The 13,599-nt window shown below is 40.9% G+C and overlaps 2 protein-coding genes across 2 annotated transcripts; both read left to right on the forward strand.

The window, feature by feature from the left end:
* The first annotated feature begins 4,857 nt into the window (after positions 1 to 4,857).
* LOC117831233 (lysozyme C-like) lies at positions 4,858 to 7,986 on the forward strand. The gene is given in 5 exon segments (XM_034709830.1): positions 4,858 to 6,370; positions 6,372 to 6,412; positions 6,774 to 6,932; positions 7,658 to 7,736; positions 7,837 to 7,986. Coding segments are annotated over 5 exon segments (441 nt in total). The 5' UTR covers positions 4,858 to 6,287; the 3' UTR covers positions 7,916 to 7,986.
* A 2,732-nt stretch (positions 7,987 to 10,718) lies between these two features.
* Positions 10,719 to 13,599, forward strand: lyz (lysozyme). The gene is made up of 4 exons (XM_034710205.1): positions 10,719 to 10,880; positions 11,530 to 11,685; positions 13,209 to 13,287; positions 13,389 to 13,599. The coding sequence occupies exons 1-4, from the start codon at positions 10,754 to 10,756 to the stop codon at positions 13,453 to 13,455; spliced, it is 429 nt and encodes a 142-aa protein (XP_034566096.1). The 5' UTR covers positions 10,719 to 10,753; the 3' UTR covers positions 13,456 to 13,599.

Consider the following 13,599-nt stretch of genomic DNA (forward strand, 5'->3'; position numbering starts at 1 on the left):
GGGCTGAGGAGGTAAGGGACTGGAAATGGTGCAGGGCTTAAATATGGGGGCTAACAGCAGCAGGAACAATCTTTATTAGTTAGGCAAATGTTCAAACTAATTTTAAAACACATGAAAAAGTCCAAAACAAATGAAAACATATGCATTTACAGCAATCTAAATGTGCTTTGATATCGTCATACTTTTCGAAGGATTTGTTCAATCCCTAAATGTGTCATCTTAAACGGTAACGCATAAGCACTATGTCCGCCGTCCTTTAAACAGCCTAACAGGTGTGGTAATCCTGCCATTAGCACCTGTAATGGTGGGGTCTACCGACATTAAATGCGATGCTTTGTTGGGGCGTTAACCTGGATCATGCATATTAGTACAAACTGCCCTTTTTCATCGCTAATGGAAGGACGTGCATACGGGCCCTGGACTCTGACATCAACAGGTTTAATGTAGAAGACAGGATGGGGATGGGAGGGAAGTAGGTTGCACTGCTAACAGAGCTACACAGCCATCATGAACTGCTGGCTGCATGGCTAACAAAGGTTTGTACACGGACGAACCTTGATTTATTACAAAGGGAAGGCTCCAAGCAACCTGGTGGTGTTTATTGTTGTGTAGTCTGATAACTGATTAATTTAGTGTCTGTGCTTTTTTTTAGTGTCACTCAGCACCCCCTGCAGGCCTGGAGGACTTCTGCCATAAGGTCAGGAAAGTATTTTTCTCCTGCATGTATTTTTCAGTGTTTTGACTTTGCATCATACGGCATTAAAGCAGCTGTTTTAGTTATTTCGTTTTTTTATATTTGCTTTGTGTAAATCTGAAAAAACGAGAAAGATCTTTCTCCCTGAGCCTGTGTGGGCGGCGTGCAGCTCCTGTTGTGGCGTTTAAAGAATTCAGATTTTAGACTGTGGGAATATTTTCTGGAGCTTGTGAGTCCGGCAGCTTTCAGGTGTTCTGAAGCCAAACACACCTTATAACACAACAATCAGTCAGTTTGAAGAATGACTCAGACGTTTCTCTTTCTCTGTATTCGTCTCTCCCACACGAAAACAAACACACACACACACACACACACACATACACACACACACACACACTCACTGCACAGATAAAGAGCAGAAACAGGCGAGCAGACGGCTGTTTTTGAAAATATCAGTGTTTACTTCACAATCTGTAATTAGCAGACTGTTGGCTCATATACAAGTCAAACTTCAGTTGGACGATGGCCAATAAAACGCTGATTTACAAACATAATGGAGGAAGTTTAACGAACTCACTTCCTCTTTATAATGGGAATAATGTGATCATTAAACCGAGCAAGACAGAGAAGACATCCAATTTACAGGAATGATTTAATACGACAAATATGGAACATCCCCAAAGTCATCAGCTGGTTCATCTGAAAATACAATTATGCCACACTGACTTAATTTTGGCATCATCTATCACATTCTCTCACTACTTTGGAGTCTGCGAACGGCGCCTTTTTCTTTTCCAAGATGATGATACACAGAGGGAAGCTGCCATGGCGCTCTTTTGGGCTCTGCAGGAACACACCAGGGTCATACACCTGCGTTCGAAAGCTGCAGATAAACTCAGCACCGACTCCTCCCTCTCCTGTGATTTCAGGAGAAAGCTGGTCCCAGAGAGTCGGGTATACGTAACGTAATATTCTCTACTGCCATCCACTGCATGAATGATGCATGTTTGTTTTGAGTTTTGAGTTGGCAGTAAACAAATAAATACTTTGTGTCCATACAGCGTTTCGCTTTACTCTGCACAGGTTTGAAAGCTTGGCTACAGAGCATGACGTTAATGTTATGACTACTTCTGCACATGTGCAACTCTTTACAAAGATGGGTATGAAGTAAGATGGCTCACTTACAAGCTACTTTCGTGCACGCTGTTTGTGCTGTCCAACTATTTTTTCATACATTGGATTCAGGTTTGTTGGTCAGGTTGGGGCCACTCGGATGCACCTATCTTCCTCCTTTTACCCACCATTTACCCACCTTACTTCCAATTTTAATCCGCCTTTCTTCCACCTTTTATCCACCCGTAATCCTCCTATCTTCCACCTATCTTCCACCTTTAATCCACCTTTAATCTGCCTATGTTCCACCTTTCTACCTACTTATACCTGCTGCATTTTTTCCATCTGCTTTTTCACCTTTTTGTGGTGACTTCGTGGCTTTTGTACTGCTGCTCCCTGCCACTTGTCCTGCTCCTCCCTGCCTCAACCTTCTTCTGCCCCTTCCACACTCCCTGCCTCAACCTTGTACGTTCCCTACACTGGACTTGAACCCTTTACCTTCAAACTGCTAACTGGCAGTGATTTCCTTTTTGGGTCTTTTCCTTCTACTAGTTGTTTATGAGCATGGTTGTATGTGGTTGAGCTGTGCCTTTAAACAACTACAACAAGGTGGTTGAATGAAAAGACCTAAAAAGGCAATCACAGTGAGGGAGCTCTGTGGTGTTTTGGATTGGGCTGCAGCCTTATAGTCTGATGGTATGTGGTTCAAATTCAACTGAGGGCGTTAAATGTGAGATGAAATGAAACAGTTTCCTTGCAATGTGGTTGGGTGGTTATATACCTCCTTATACCTCCGTACTTCGACCTGCAGTTCCTATTGCCTTTTTCGCCCATTTGTGGGGATTTTCCTGGACTTCATTGCTTTTGTCCTGCTCCTACCTGCGTCATCCTTATTCTGTCCCTTGTACGGTCCCTGCCTCAACCTTGTCGTCCCTGCCTCAACCTTGTACGTTCCCTACACCGGACTTGAGCTGTCCCGGTCTTTACTGTCCTACTTACAGGCACTAAGGCAGTTGGCTAAGCTCCTGAGGGACTGGGTGGATAGGATGCCAGGTAGAGACTATTATGAGCCATTTCCAACACTAGATCCAGTGGCTCTGAAAGGAGCTCATCCAATTCATAAGCTGTATTTGTGATGGGGACTGCAGCAACATTTAAAATTTTTCACCAATAAGGTTCTACTTACCCAAACTTTAAACAGCTGTCATGGATTTTGCTACAGGAGTTGAGATTAAATCTTTTAATATGTGTTATTAGAGATCTTTATGAACACATTGGTGAAGAGCAATTTTTGGTAACGAATTTATGCCCAGATTTTCACAATTTTCCCTAACTATCAGGTAAACTGGAACCTGTGATCATGTCTTCAGTCACTGATGCATCTTTCTCTGATGGCCGAGCAAAGCTGCATGAAGAAAAACAGAAACGCCTCTAAGAAGCATTTAAAGACGCTGAATTGTGATTGCTCAACCCACCTGGGACACTTTTATTGCCAGATGCTGAGAAGCTGATAATGCCACTCTGCCTCTCAGACACATATTTAATTATCGCTCACAAAATGTAAGTACAGCGGCGAGCACTCGGTGGGAAGAAGCACGCGGACCGGTCTGTCTGCTGTGATAATGGCAGCTAAAATAACACTGAAATTAACTGTGGTTCTCTCTGTCGTTAAAGCAGCAGGACGAAGGGGACGAAAGCAGACACACTGAAGACAGAAAGTGCCGGAGCGATTATCTGATCCCGGATCAGTTCAGATCGGACCACACAGAAAGATAATGAAGGTGGTAAATATAGATTTAGCACATCACACACCAACAGATCCTGATCACCAGTGTTTGGAGCTCCCACTGCTGGCTGGCTGCAGTATGGCTCATGCAGTAAACCCCGCCTCCTTCATGTTAACAGATGGGACATGAGTCAAACTTTAAAATCAATGTGCACATCAAAGAAATGTTCCTCAAACATGGTTCCTGTTGTTAAGTGTTTATTTTTTGGTGAACGTTCGTTCGGTGTTAAAAAGAGGAGATCATGATTGACAGTGGACTAATCAGGCAGGCTTCTGCAGATTTTATATAACAGAGAAAAAAATCAAAGATAGCGTTTCATTACAAAATAACATTTTTTTAATTTTTCAAAGAGACATAAAGTTTCCCTTCTGTACCAACAAATAAAGAGAGAAGTCTTCATCACTTTCAGGTGCCCAGGTGTCTCACTGTGAAATCTGAAAATGTGTTCACACCAACAGAAATCTTGGCTCCTCTGGATATCTACCTTCATTGGCTTCTTGAAGCTCTGCTGGCATTTCAAATGAAGAATTTATTTCCCCATGGTTAAAATGAAAGCCATTAAAGTGGACGAAACAAACACTATATGACAAAGCTCTTTGTGTTGTGTTATAAATGTAACGTTGAAGTCAATTCAAGATATCATTTTTTTCTGCTCATCATCACATAAATCACACATGACGTTTAGGCATTAGTCGTCGTTGCATCTTTCTCTTTATTTGAAAATAATTCTTTACTTTTGTTCTGATTATGGTTGTCTACTCGGTATCTTGTCACTTGGATTGAAGGTATAAATCAAGATGCAATGCCATCACTCCAAACATCATATTGGACCTGGGCCCCCTGCAACATCACTTGAAACCCACAGTAACCAATCTTGGTGTTATAATGGACGGTGATTTCAAATTAGATGAACAGATCAATTCTGTAGTCTGATCTTGTTTTTACCATTTGGGGCTTTTATCTAAGATTACAGAGAGAGCCTCCAGGCTTGTAAATTTTTGTGACACAAATGCTTAAACATTCATACATTCATGTTTGGTGTAAATTGTGTTGTGAGAGTTGCGTTTGTCACGTTTTTGCTTTTTTTTTCTGCATTAACAGATTTTAACTCAGGACAAAAAACAACAAATGAAAAAGAACCTCTGGATCTGTTTTGAGACTTGTCTCTCAGTTCTTATGTTTTGCCGTAAGTTTATATTTAACTTCTGATTAAACACTTCAACAAACACGCTGAGTGGCGTGCAACTGACCTTTGGACTCCTACACTCTTTGAATCATCAGAGAACTCGTATTTATACTATGACATGATCAGCTGTTTTACTTTGGACCACAATAGAAGAGAGCATTGCTATTAGAGCATGCATTTTAATGTTATTTGTGCAAGCACTGACATTATCTCTAACAAACAGCAGCTTGTACAGAGGTTTTTTAGTGAGAAGTAAACCAATGCTGCTCTTCAGAAATCCTCAGCTGTATCTGGAACCTGCCTCCCTGCTCCTCCATCCTTGTTTACACCGTTTCAACATCTCCCCAGGTTCTCCCTCTCTCTGACTCCGATGGATCCATCCTCCTCCTCGGTCTCTCCGGTCTCTCCCTGTGCAGCTTAATTGATCTGGCTGCCTTCAGCTCGGCCGGCTGATTAATTGCATTCTCTGCCGGTGTTTCAGGTTTGAGATGAAGCGGAGCGAGGAGGGTGAGTGAGGGCGTTCTGATGAAGAAGAGTCTGAAAACAGAGCGCAGACAGAGAATGAAGAAAGTAAGTGCAGCAAATGGAGTTCAGGAACTCCATTATGAGTGTGATTACAGCCCGGTATGATAAAACGTCTCAGAAGGGAACCGGCAGTGACGGGCAGATCGGGAACTTTTACAACTTTTTTTAAGTGTTGATGTCGTTTAGCGCTAAGGAGAGCTGTGAGACGTTAAAAAAAACCAGACCAGAGAATTAAAATGATTGATTTGTCCCACAAACAAACACGCTCACATGAAAACATCTGATATGTTTAAAATGCAGGCACTCAAACACATTTTGAACAAGCCAGGAGACAGCAAATATGCTCGTTTACAATATTCCTGTCACATTTTCCAAAACCAAGAGGAGCTGTCGAATGACATTTAAGCTCTGGAGGAGTGGAAAAGAACAACTACAGAGAAACACATGCTACCATTTCAGTTGGAACTTTCTGTGAAAACTGCAGACTAACCTTGAGCACTAAATGGGTTTTGAGAGAGCTATCATGTATTTAATACTTCTGAAGTTAGTTTACCAGAGTCTGAAAATAAATAAAGTATTATCTTTTGCTTAACCAATCAGATCACTGAACCCAAGTAGGAACCATAGATGTAGAATCATGTTCTACAAACATCTTATTGGACTCAAACAGAACAGCTCAAACGGCCAAGCTTGAATCAGAAATTGGGAAAGCACACAAATAGCTTTATTTACCAGAAAACTCTTGAAGACACGTCCACCTTAAGTTCCAGCAAATCTGTCTATTATTAATTTATAATTGAAAACACCCTGGGCCTGAAAATAAAGTAAAAAGGGAAATGAACAGCTGGCTCAGTGAAATGGCACACACCAGTAAAAAATAACTATATTCAAAAGAAAAGAAAGCAAAAGCGTGGAGCTTTGCAGCCTTTAAAAGAACATTTATCACCAGCGGTAAAACATTCAGTCTTGCAGAGAGTCAACCATGAGGGGTCTGGTGTTCCTGCTGTTGGTGGCTTTGGCGAGCGTGAAGGTCTTCGAGCGCTGCGAGTTGGCGAAAGAGCTGAGGTGACGGGATGGATGGACACGGAGGCGCCAGCCTGGCTGACTGTGAGTACCAGCCTGTCAGTGTGCAGACACTGGACCATTACCACAAGGCATTCACATGCAGTTTTTAAAACATTGATGCAACATACAATTTATTCCTCACGATTTAAAAGATTAGAATGAGGAATAATTCTGAAACCTAAACTGTGCAGGGATAATGTACAGTGAGCAGCTGGTCACAGGACATTAAGTCCTGACAGGATGGACAAGAATCAGACACGTAGCAAAGGGGTCTTGTCCACCTTGTCAGGATTTTAGTTAGCATAACCACCAAGTCACTATACATTATCCAACTTATTACCACATGTCAAACAGGTACCCTATGATTAAGACATTTTGAAGGCTCTGTATTTTATCTCTGCAGGGGTTTGTATTGCTTGGTACGAGTCCAGTTATAATACTCAAGCAATAAACAGCAAGAACAAGAACAAATCCACCGACTATGGAATCTTCCAGATCAACAACCGCTACTGGTGTAACGATGGAACGTCCACAAACAAAGCATGCAGAATCTAATGCAGCGGTCAGTAAAGAAAAACGCGCCAGCTTTAAAAGCTGTTCAGTTAAGACCAGGGATTTTGAGAGTGCTTTGCTATTGACCTGGGATATTATTATTATTATTATTTTTATATATATATATATATATATATATATATATATATATATATATATATATATATATATATATATATATATATATATATATATATATACATATTATTTTATTATATTTAAAAAATATTATAATTAGTATTTTTTCTTATTATTTTTATTATATATATATATATATTATAATTATTGATAACAATTATTACCACTGTTGGTGTTATTATTATTGACAGTAATATTGATAAGAAATGTAATTATGATATATATATATTTTATAATGTATTATCATTGTATCATATTTTATTATTATTATTATTATTATTATTATTATTATTATTATTATTATTATACATTTTACAATTATATTTTTGTATTTTTTTTATGATTGTTATTAATAATTAATACTGCTGTTGTTGTTATTGACAATAATGTTGATAAGAAATATTATTATAATATATATATTTTTCATTATGTAATATTGTATCATATTTTAATATTATTATATTTTTTCTAATTCATTTTTTGTATTTTTTTTGTAATTATTATAAATAACTGTTACTGCTGTAGTTGTTATTGACGGTAATGTCGACAAGACATTTTAACAAATAAGATTTATACCCATTTTTCTTTTTGTCACAGATCTTCTGACTGATAACATCACCGCAGCGATCACCTGTGCCAAACGAGTCATCGAGGACCCCAATGGCATCACAGCCTGGTGAGATCTGATCACATGACTGGATCACAGATTGTGGTTTGTTTAAGGACCCTCTAACTGGGGAAAGATGAGTAAAACAATGTCTCTCTGTCTGTTTCAGGATGGCTTGTGGAAAGTGTGAGAATGAGAACCGAACTCAGTACGTGGCAGGATGTCGTTTTGATAATGAAGAAGAATGATATCAGCGAAATATCATTCTCACATGCAGCACAATAAAACGCTTCTGTTCTTTCTTTGCCTGATCTGACAGCTAAACAATAAAACGCAAGCTTAAAAGCAAAAAGTCTGATCTTTATTTTGGTGTATTTCAGTCAGACCACTCACGTTGTGATGGTTTGATTGTTGCAACAGTAGAATATTGTGTTAAGCATCCAAGCTCCGACAGCCAGAGACACAATCAGTCCAAGGTGTGTCAACAGAAGGATTGATAAATAGTCATTATCTTAATTTACAGCATTACGAGTTAATCAAACTAAAATTCAGGGTGAGTCAAGGCCAACGTAATGAACAAACAATTATGACTGAGAGGCATCTGCAGCTCTGACCTGAGAAAGAAAAGATGGAAGTCTAGCTCACAGCGCTGGTTTCATAATGAATTGGAAGCCGTGGAGAAAAACAAGGAACGGCAGCCAAACCTTGAGCAAATCAAACACCACACAGTCCTTTATTTAGTCCCTGTGAACCAGAGCTCTCCTGTGCTGCAAGAAGAGAAAGGCAAGTTCACTGAGTTCATCATTCATGCTTTAGCTTTGGATCGTCTCTGATAAACACTCAAGGGTTAATTGGTGCTTCATATTTTCTCTCTGCATATATTTGTTGTGTTAAATTTAGGACTTTTTCCTCCTTTGGAATACCTGCAGCATTTTTTTCAAATTGCAATCATTTTATTCTCTGAAACAGTGAAAACATCCACACTGGTGACGCCATTTTTACTCTCTCGTCAGCTTGTTGCAGCTTGTTCTTCTTCTCTGGATTGCAATATCGCAATATGTAGGTTTGATAATTAGTCAGTGAAAGGAACTTTTATTTGTGGTTTTCATCAGATAAAACTGTTTTATTGGAATAGCTAAGGCTGATTAATGATCCTGCGTTGAATTGACGGCATACCCTATGCCGGGGGTCCGCGTAGCTGACGTGCACCTCCTCCAAAATGTAACTACCCGTAGAGCCGACGCGGACCGCAAGCCCTGTGATTGGTCCGCTCAGCGGCATTGTATTTCCCACATTTAAAGCACTTCCGGGATCCCGGACAATGGCCGCACATCGGCCGTGTATTTCATCTCTTCCTCTCTATTGTTCATGTAATCATGTCTGTATGATAAACAGCAACATGTATCAGCTGTAGATTAACATAACACGCTCTGAATCTCTGTGGAAAAGTAAACAGAGATCGTAGCGTGGCCGGAAGCAGGCGACCGGCTGTCAGAGAGACCACACGGCCCTCAAGTGTTTCAGCAGAGTATTGCTGCCCGACACGGACACATCAACGCAGAAGTATGTGGTGCTCATGTCCGCGTCAGCCCCAGTGGAGGGGAGACGCTGAGGTATAAATCAGCCTTTAATGATAATAAAATATTCCAGTTAGAGGCCGATAATTTATTGGACAGAAGAAAATACAAAATGATGTTCCACAGGACACAAAAGACAAGATTTGCCAATCAGATCACTTCATTGCATTGGTATGACTGGTTCAGCTCCTCAATAACTGCAAGTCCCATACCACCCCATCACACATGGTGTCCCCCAAGGCTCACTGCTTGGTCCCCTCCCCTTCATCCTCTATTTGCTCCCCCTCGGCCACACCATGGACTACAGTTTTACCACTATGCCGATGATACCCGGCTCTACATCCCCACAAAAACCTTCCCTCCTGCCATCCTCTCCACCCACACAAAATGTTCACATCACACCCATCCTTCAGCACCTCCACTGGCTTCCCATGCAGCACCAAATCCACTTTGAGATCCTGCTCAAGCCCTCCACAACTTTGCGTCCTCATACCAGGCCGACCTCCTCAAGCGCCACTTCCGGTCTCGCCGCCTCAGATCCTCAGATGTCAAACTCCTGCCCCCATTACCTAGACCCAGCACTGCACCTTGGGGAACATAGCCTTTGCCATCATTGCCCCAACTCACTGGATCTCCCTCCCTCCAAACATCTGCAACTCTGACTCTCTTCACTCATTTAGAGATCAACTCAAAACTTCTACTTCCTGTTTTTGGGGGGGTTCTGTATTTTTTCGCACTTCATGTAAGGAGTCTTTGAGTACCTTTTAATAAAAGCTCTGTAAGTCTTACCACTTATCGTTGTTATTACTTTTACTGTAATTTGTGGAGCTTCTGACGGCTAGTTTGCATTGCTAATGGCTGGACGTGCATACGGGCCCTGGTCAAGAAGCTGTGCATGAAAGAGAGTGGAGGTTTTGACAGTTTGTCTCCACAATCAAACCAAGAAAAATCGTCCGGAGCTGCAGAACTCTGAGAGCATTTTTGCTTTGGGATATAACTGTAATATCTGTTTAACTATAGCCCATTCTTTGAGACAGTCCATGTGCAGAAGAACAAACATGCAATATCACAAGCAGCACAGTCCACATGAATAATCATGCTTTGCCACTGATTGACTGTCAGCGACTGAAACAGAAATGAGGAACCAAGGACATGCACATAATGTTCTGACTGTCAAAGTGAAAGTAAACACAACTTCTACTTCCCAGAATTCTGCCAATGACACTTTCATTTCAAGTTCCTGTTTATCAGGCTGCACTGGTGGTGAACTCATGCCAGTTACAGATCTGGAATTCCCCTGTCTGTCTGTCAGTCTTCAGTGTCATGATTATACAACACACTGCACCTGGACACAAACAGAGTATTTCACAAGACCAAGCTTTGCTCAGAAATTAGGAAAGTACACAGTTCCCTTAAGCTGACCATTTAAAGCAGAAGTTTGTGACTGCTCAACCTATAAAAGGATGACTTTCAGCAGCTGTCCTCATTCAGTCCTGCACAGAGTCAACCATGAGAGGTCTGGTGTTCCTGTTGTTGGTGGCCGTAGCCAGTGCGAGGGTCTTCGAGCGCTGCGAGTGGGCCCGGATACTGAAGAGGAACGGGATGGACGGGTACAAAGGCATCAGCCTGGCCGACTGTGAGTGACTTCCTCCCTGCAACATCACATTTAATAAGTGTCAGATATAGTTCTGATCAATAATGGCTATAAAACATTTATTTGAAGTAGGCCTTGAAAGAAGAGTAAAGAGTAAAGTGAGGATGTACTGTTATGACTTTTTGCACTGAGATAGAGACAAATATTTGAACATTGCATTCCCAGTCTAGATAAGCAAGTTAAACTTTTATCTATTGGACTAGAATGATGCAACTGAGCTCTAAATATCTATAGGAGCTTCTTATCTTAGACGCATGTTTTACGTCTATTGAAGTTATAAGTTATTTGAAGCAATGAGGCTGTTAGTTTCAGTTTGTTTGAAGTATGTTATGCACATGAGATTGAAAAAGAAACCTGTTCATATTTGACTCTGCACACATTTCTTTCTTTAATCAATGGCTGATTGGTATTTTCCTTATTTCAGCTGGTTATGATAGACTGATTCTGACATTTGTTGGGTTTTATCAAATCTTTTGCAGAGAATCGCCCAAAGCAGTTCATGTTAGCTTATCACAAACACTTGAATTAAGGGGAAAACGTTATCTGACCAGGCTGGGAGTCATTTCAAGGAAACCAGCTGCAACTCCAACTCTTTTTTCATTTGGTTGATTTAACTTTGTTTTCCTCTGCAGGGTTTGTCTGTCTGAGTGGGAGTCCCACTACAACACCCAGGCCACCAACCACAACACTGACGGATCCGCCGACTACGGCATCTTCCAGATCAACAGCCGCTACTGGTGTGACAATGGCACTCCCACGTCCAACGCCTGCAACATCAGATGCAGCGGTCAGTATTGACAACCTACATGCTGGCCTGATGATATTCAAGCACAAATATAGTTAACGTTTTTTGGCTCTGTGCAGTTTGCTCTTGTTTTGCATCTGATTGGGCAGATATGAGCTGTCAGCATCTCCACTCTGTGCTGTGCAGAGTGAACTCATATCCTCCCAAGCTTAAATCCCAACAAATGTTCTCCTCAAGACCCTTTCCAAACAGAGCAGGTCTAGACCGTACACTATGTTCTATTATTAACAAAGACCTAACATCAAGGACAAGATCCAGTCCCATCTTACAGACAGGACTTAGTCTGATCTTATCTTAATCCACCATGAGCAGAGCACTTTGCAGCATTTAGCAAGTTACAGTGGCAAGGACAAACTTCCTTTAACAGGCAGAAACCTCCAGCAGGACCAAACTCATGTTAGACACACAAGCCCAGACTGATCTAACCTCTTGTCTTTATACTAATAGTGATGTCAAAGTAATATTAACAGACTTTGTGTACACAGCTTTGGGTAAATACCTCCAACTCTAAGTAGATGGTAAAGAATTCACTACTGGTGTTTTCTGAGAATGAGACGTTTTTTGTAGTGATGCATAAAAACGAGCCAATTCTGCCTCAATGGATGCATGATGGATTTTTTAAATATGAGACCCTGTTTGCTCTGCAGGGCAGTTTGTGATGCATTTAACCTTTTCTGTGTGCTTTGTGAATTAGACAGTGTCGTCTTGTCTCGTGTGCACAGGTTTAGTGTGCACAAAAGCAACTACTACTGATAAATACCTCGTAGAACCCCAACTTCTAAACCCTCTGTGTGATCTCTTTTAGTGTCATGTGCACAACTTCAGCAGCCACAAAAGCAGCCCAATGCTTTGTTATTGAGGCAACACTATTTATCAGGAAGAAACAGGTCTCTCTCAAAGAAAGAATGCTTTTTATTTTTTTAAAAATCTAATTTTTTGTTATAAAGAACTCTATGTTGAGATTTGAAGGGTCTGTTGTGTCACGTAAGGACAAATTCAGAAGAGGACCCAAGTGCAGATTAACAAATAGTTTTAATAAACACAAAAAATAAACAAAAACATACTTTTTCAAACAAATCCAAAGGGAGACACTGAGAACACGCGGAACACACGGACATACTCATGCAGGGAAAGACAATGCACTGACACAGGAGAGGGGACACAGGGAAACTAAATACACAGGGTGATAAGCAACAGGTGTGGAACACAGGACACAGGTGAAACAAATGAGTGCAATCAAAATGGAGGGAAACACACAAGGGCAAGAAACTAAACCAAACCAGGCACTCAGGGATCAAGAACTACTAAATTTAACAGGAAACAAGATAGACTAGAAAACACAGAAGGAATACAACACAAGACACAAGGAGGACCTAAGAAACTTACAAATAAACTAGAAATATAAGAAGGAGAACAACAAAGAAATACAAAAACGAAGGCAACTCATGACGTGTTGTTTTGTTAAGAAACATTGAAATCAAGATTTTCTTTATTTTCCTTCTCAGAGCTCCTGACTGATAACGTCGTCACAGCAATCAACTGTGCCAAACGTGTGGTCAGGGATCCCAACGGCATCGGCGCCTGGTAAGATTTGATCATGTGACTGAAACACAGATTGTTTTAAGTTCATTGACCTTTGACTTGGAAAGACGATGAATAACGAGACCTCCCTCTGTCTGTTTCAGGGTGGCTTGGAGAAATCGCTGCCAGGGCCAGGACCTGAGCGGCTATGTGAGAGGATGTGGTGTTTAAAAATGAAGCAGGAAAAAGAGAGTGTCATCGGCATATTGAGTTTCTCACAAGTTCAGACACATCGGATTAAAATGCTTGTATTGTTTGTGTTGCTGATCTGACACGACTGATGAAATAAACAAAGAGAGAAATGTTACAAAATGA

The sequence above is a fragment of the Notolabrus celidotus genome, chromosome 19 (assembly GCF_009762535.1).
Source record: "Notolabrus celidotus isolate fNotCel1 chromosome 19, fNotCel1.pri, whole genome shotgun sequence".
NCBI lineage: Eukaryota > Metazoa > Chordata > Actinopteri > Labriformes > Labridae > Notolabrus > Notolabrus celidotus.

What these genes read in the sequence shown, in the direction of transcription:
- lyz (XM_034710205.1), top strand. Translation starts at nt 10,754, where the DNA reads ATGAGAGGTCTGGTGTTCCTGTTGTTGGTGGCCGTAGCCAGTGCGAGG. An exon ending in AGGCATCAGCCTGGCCGACT is followed by an intron (nt 10,881 to 11,529) that starts GTGAGTGACTTC and finishes TTTTCCTCTGCA; the next exon opens with GGGTTTGTCTGTCTGAGTGG. An exon ending in CTGCAACATCAGATGCAGCG is followed by an intron (nt 11,686 to 13,208) that starts GTCAGTATTGAC and finishes TTTCCTTCTCAG; the next exon opens with AGCTCCTGACTGATAACGTC.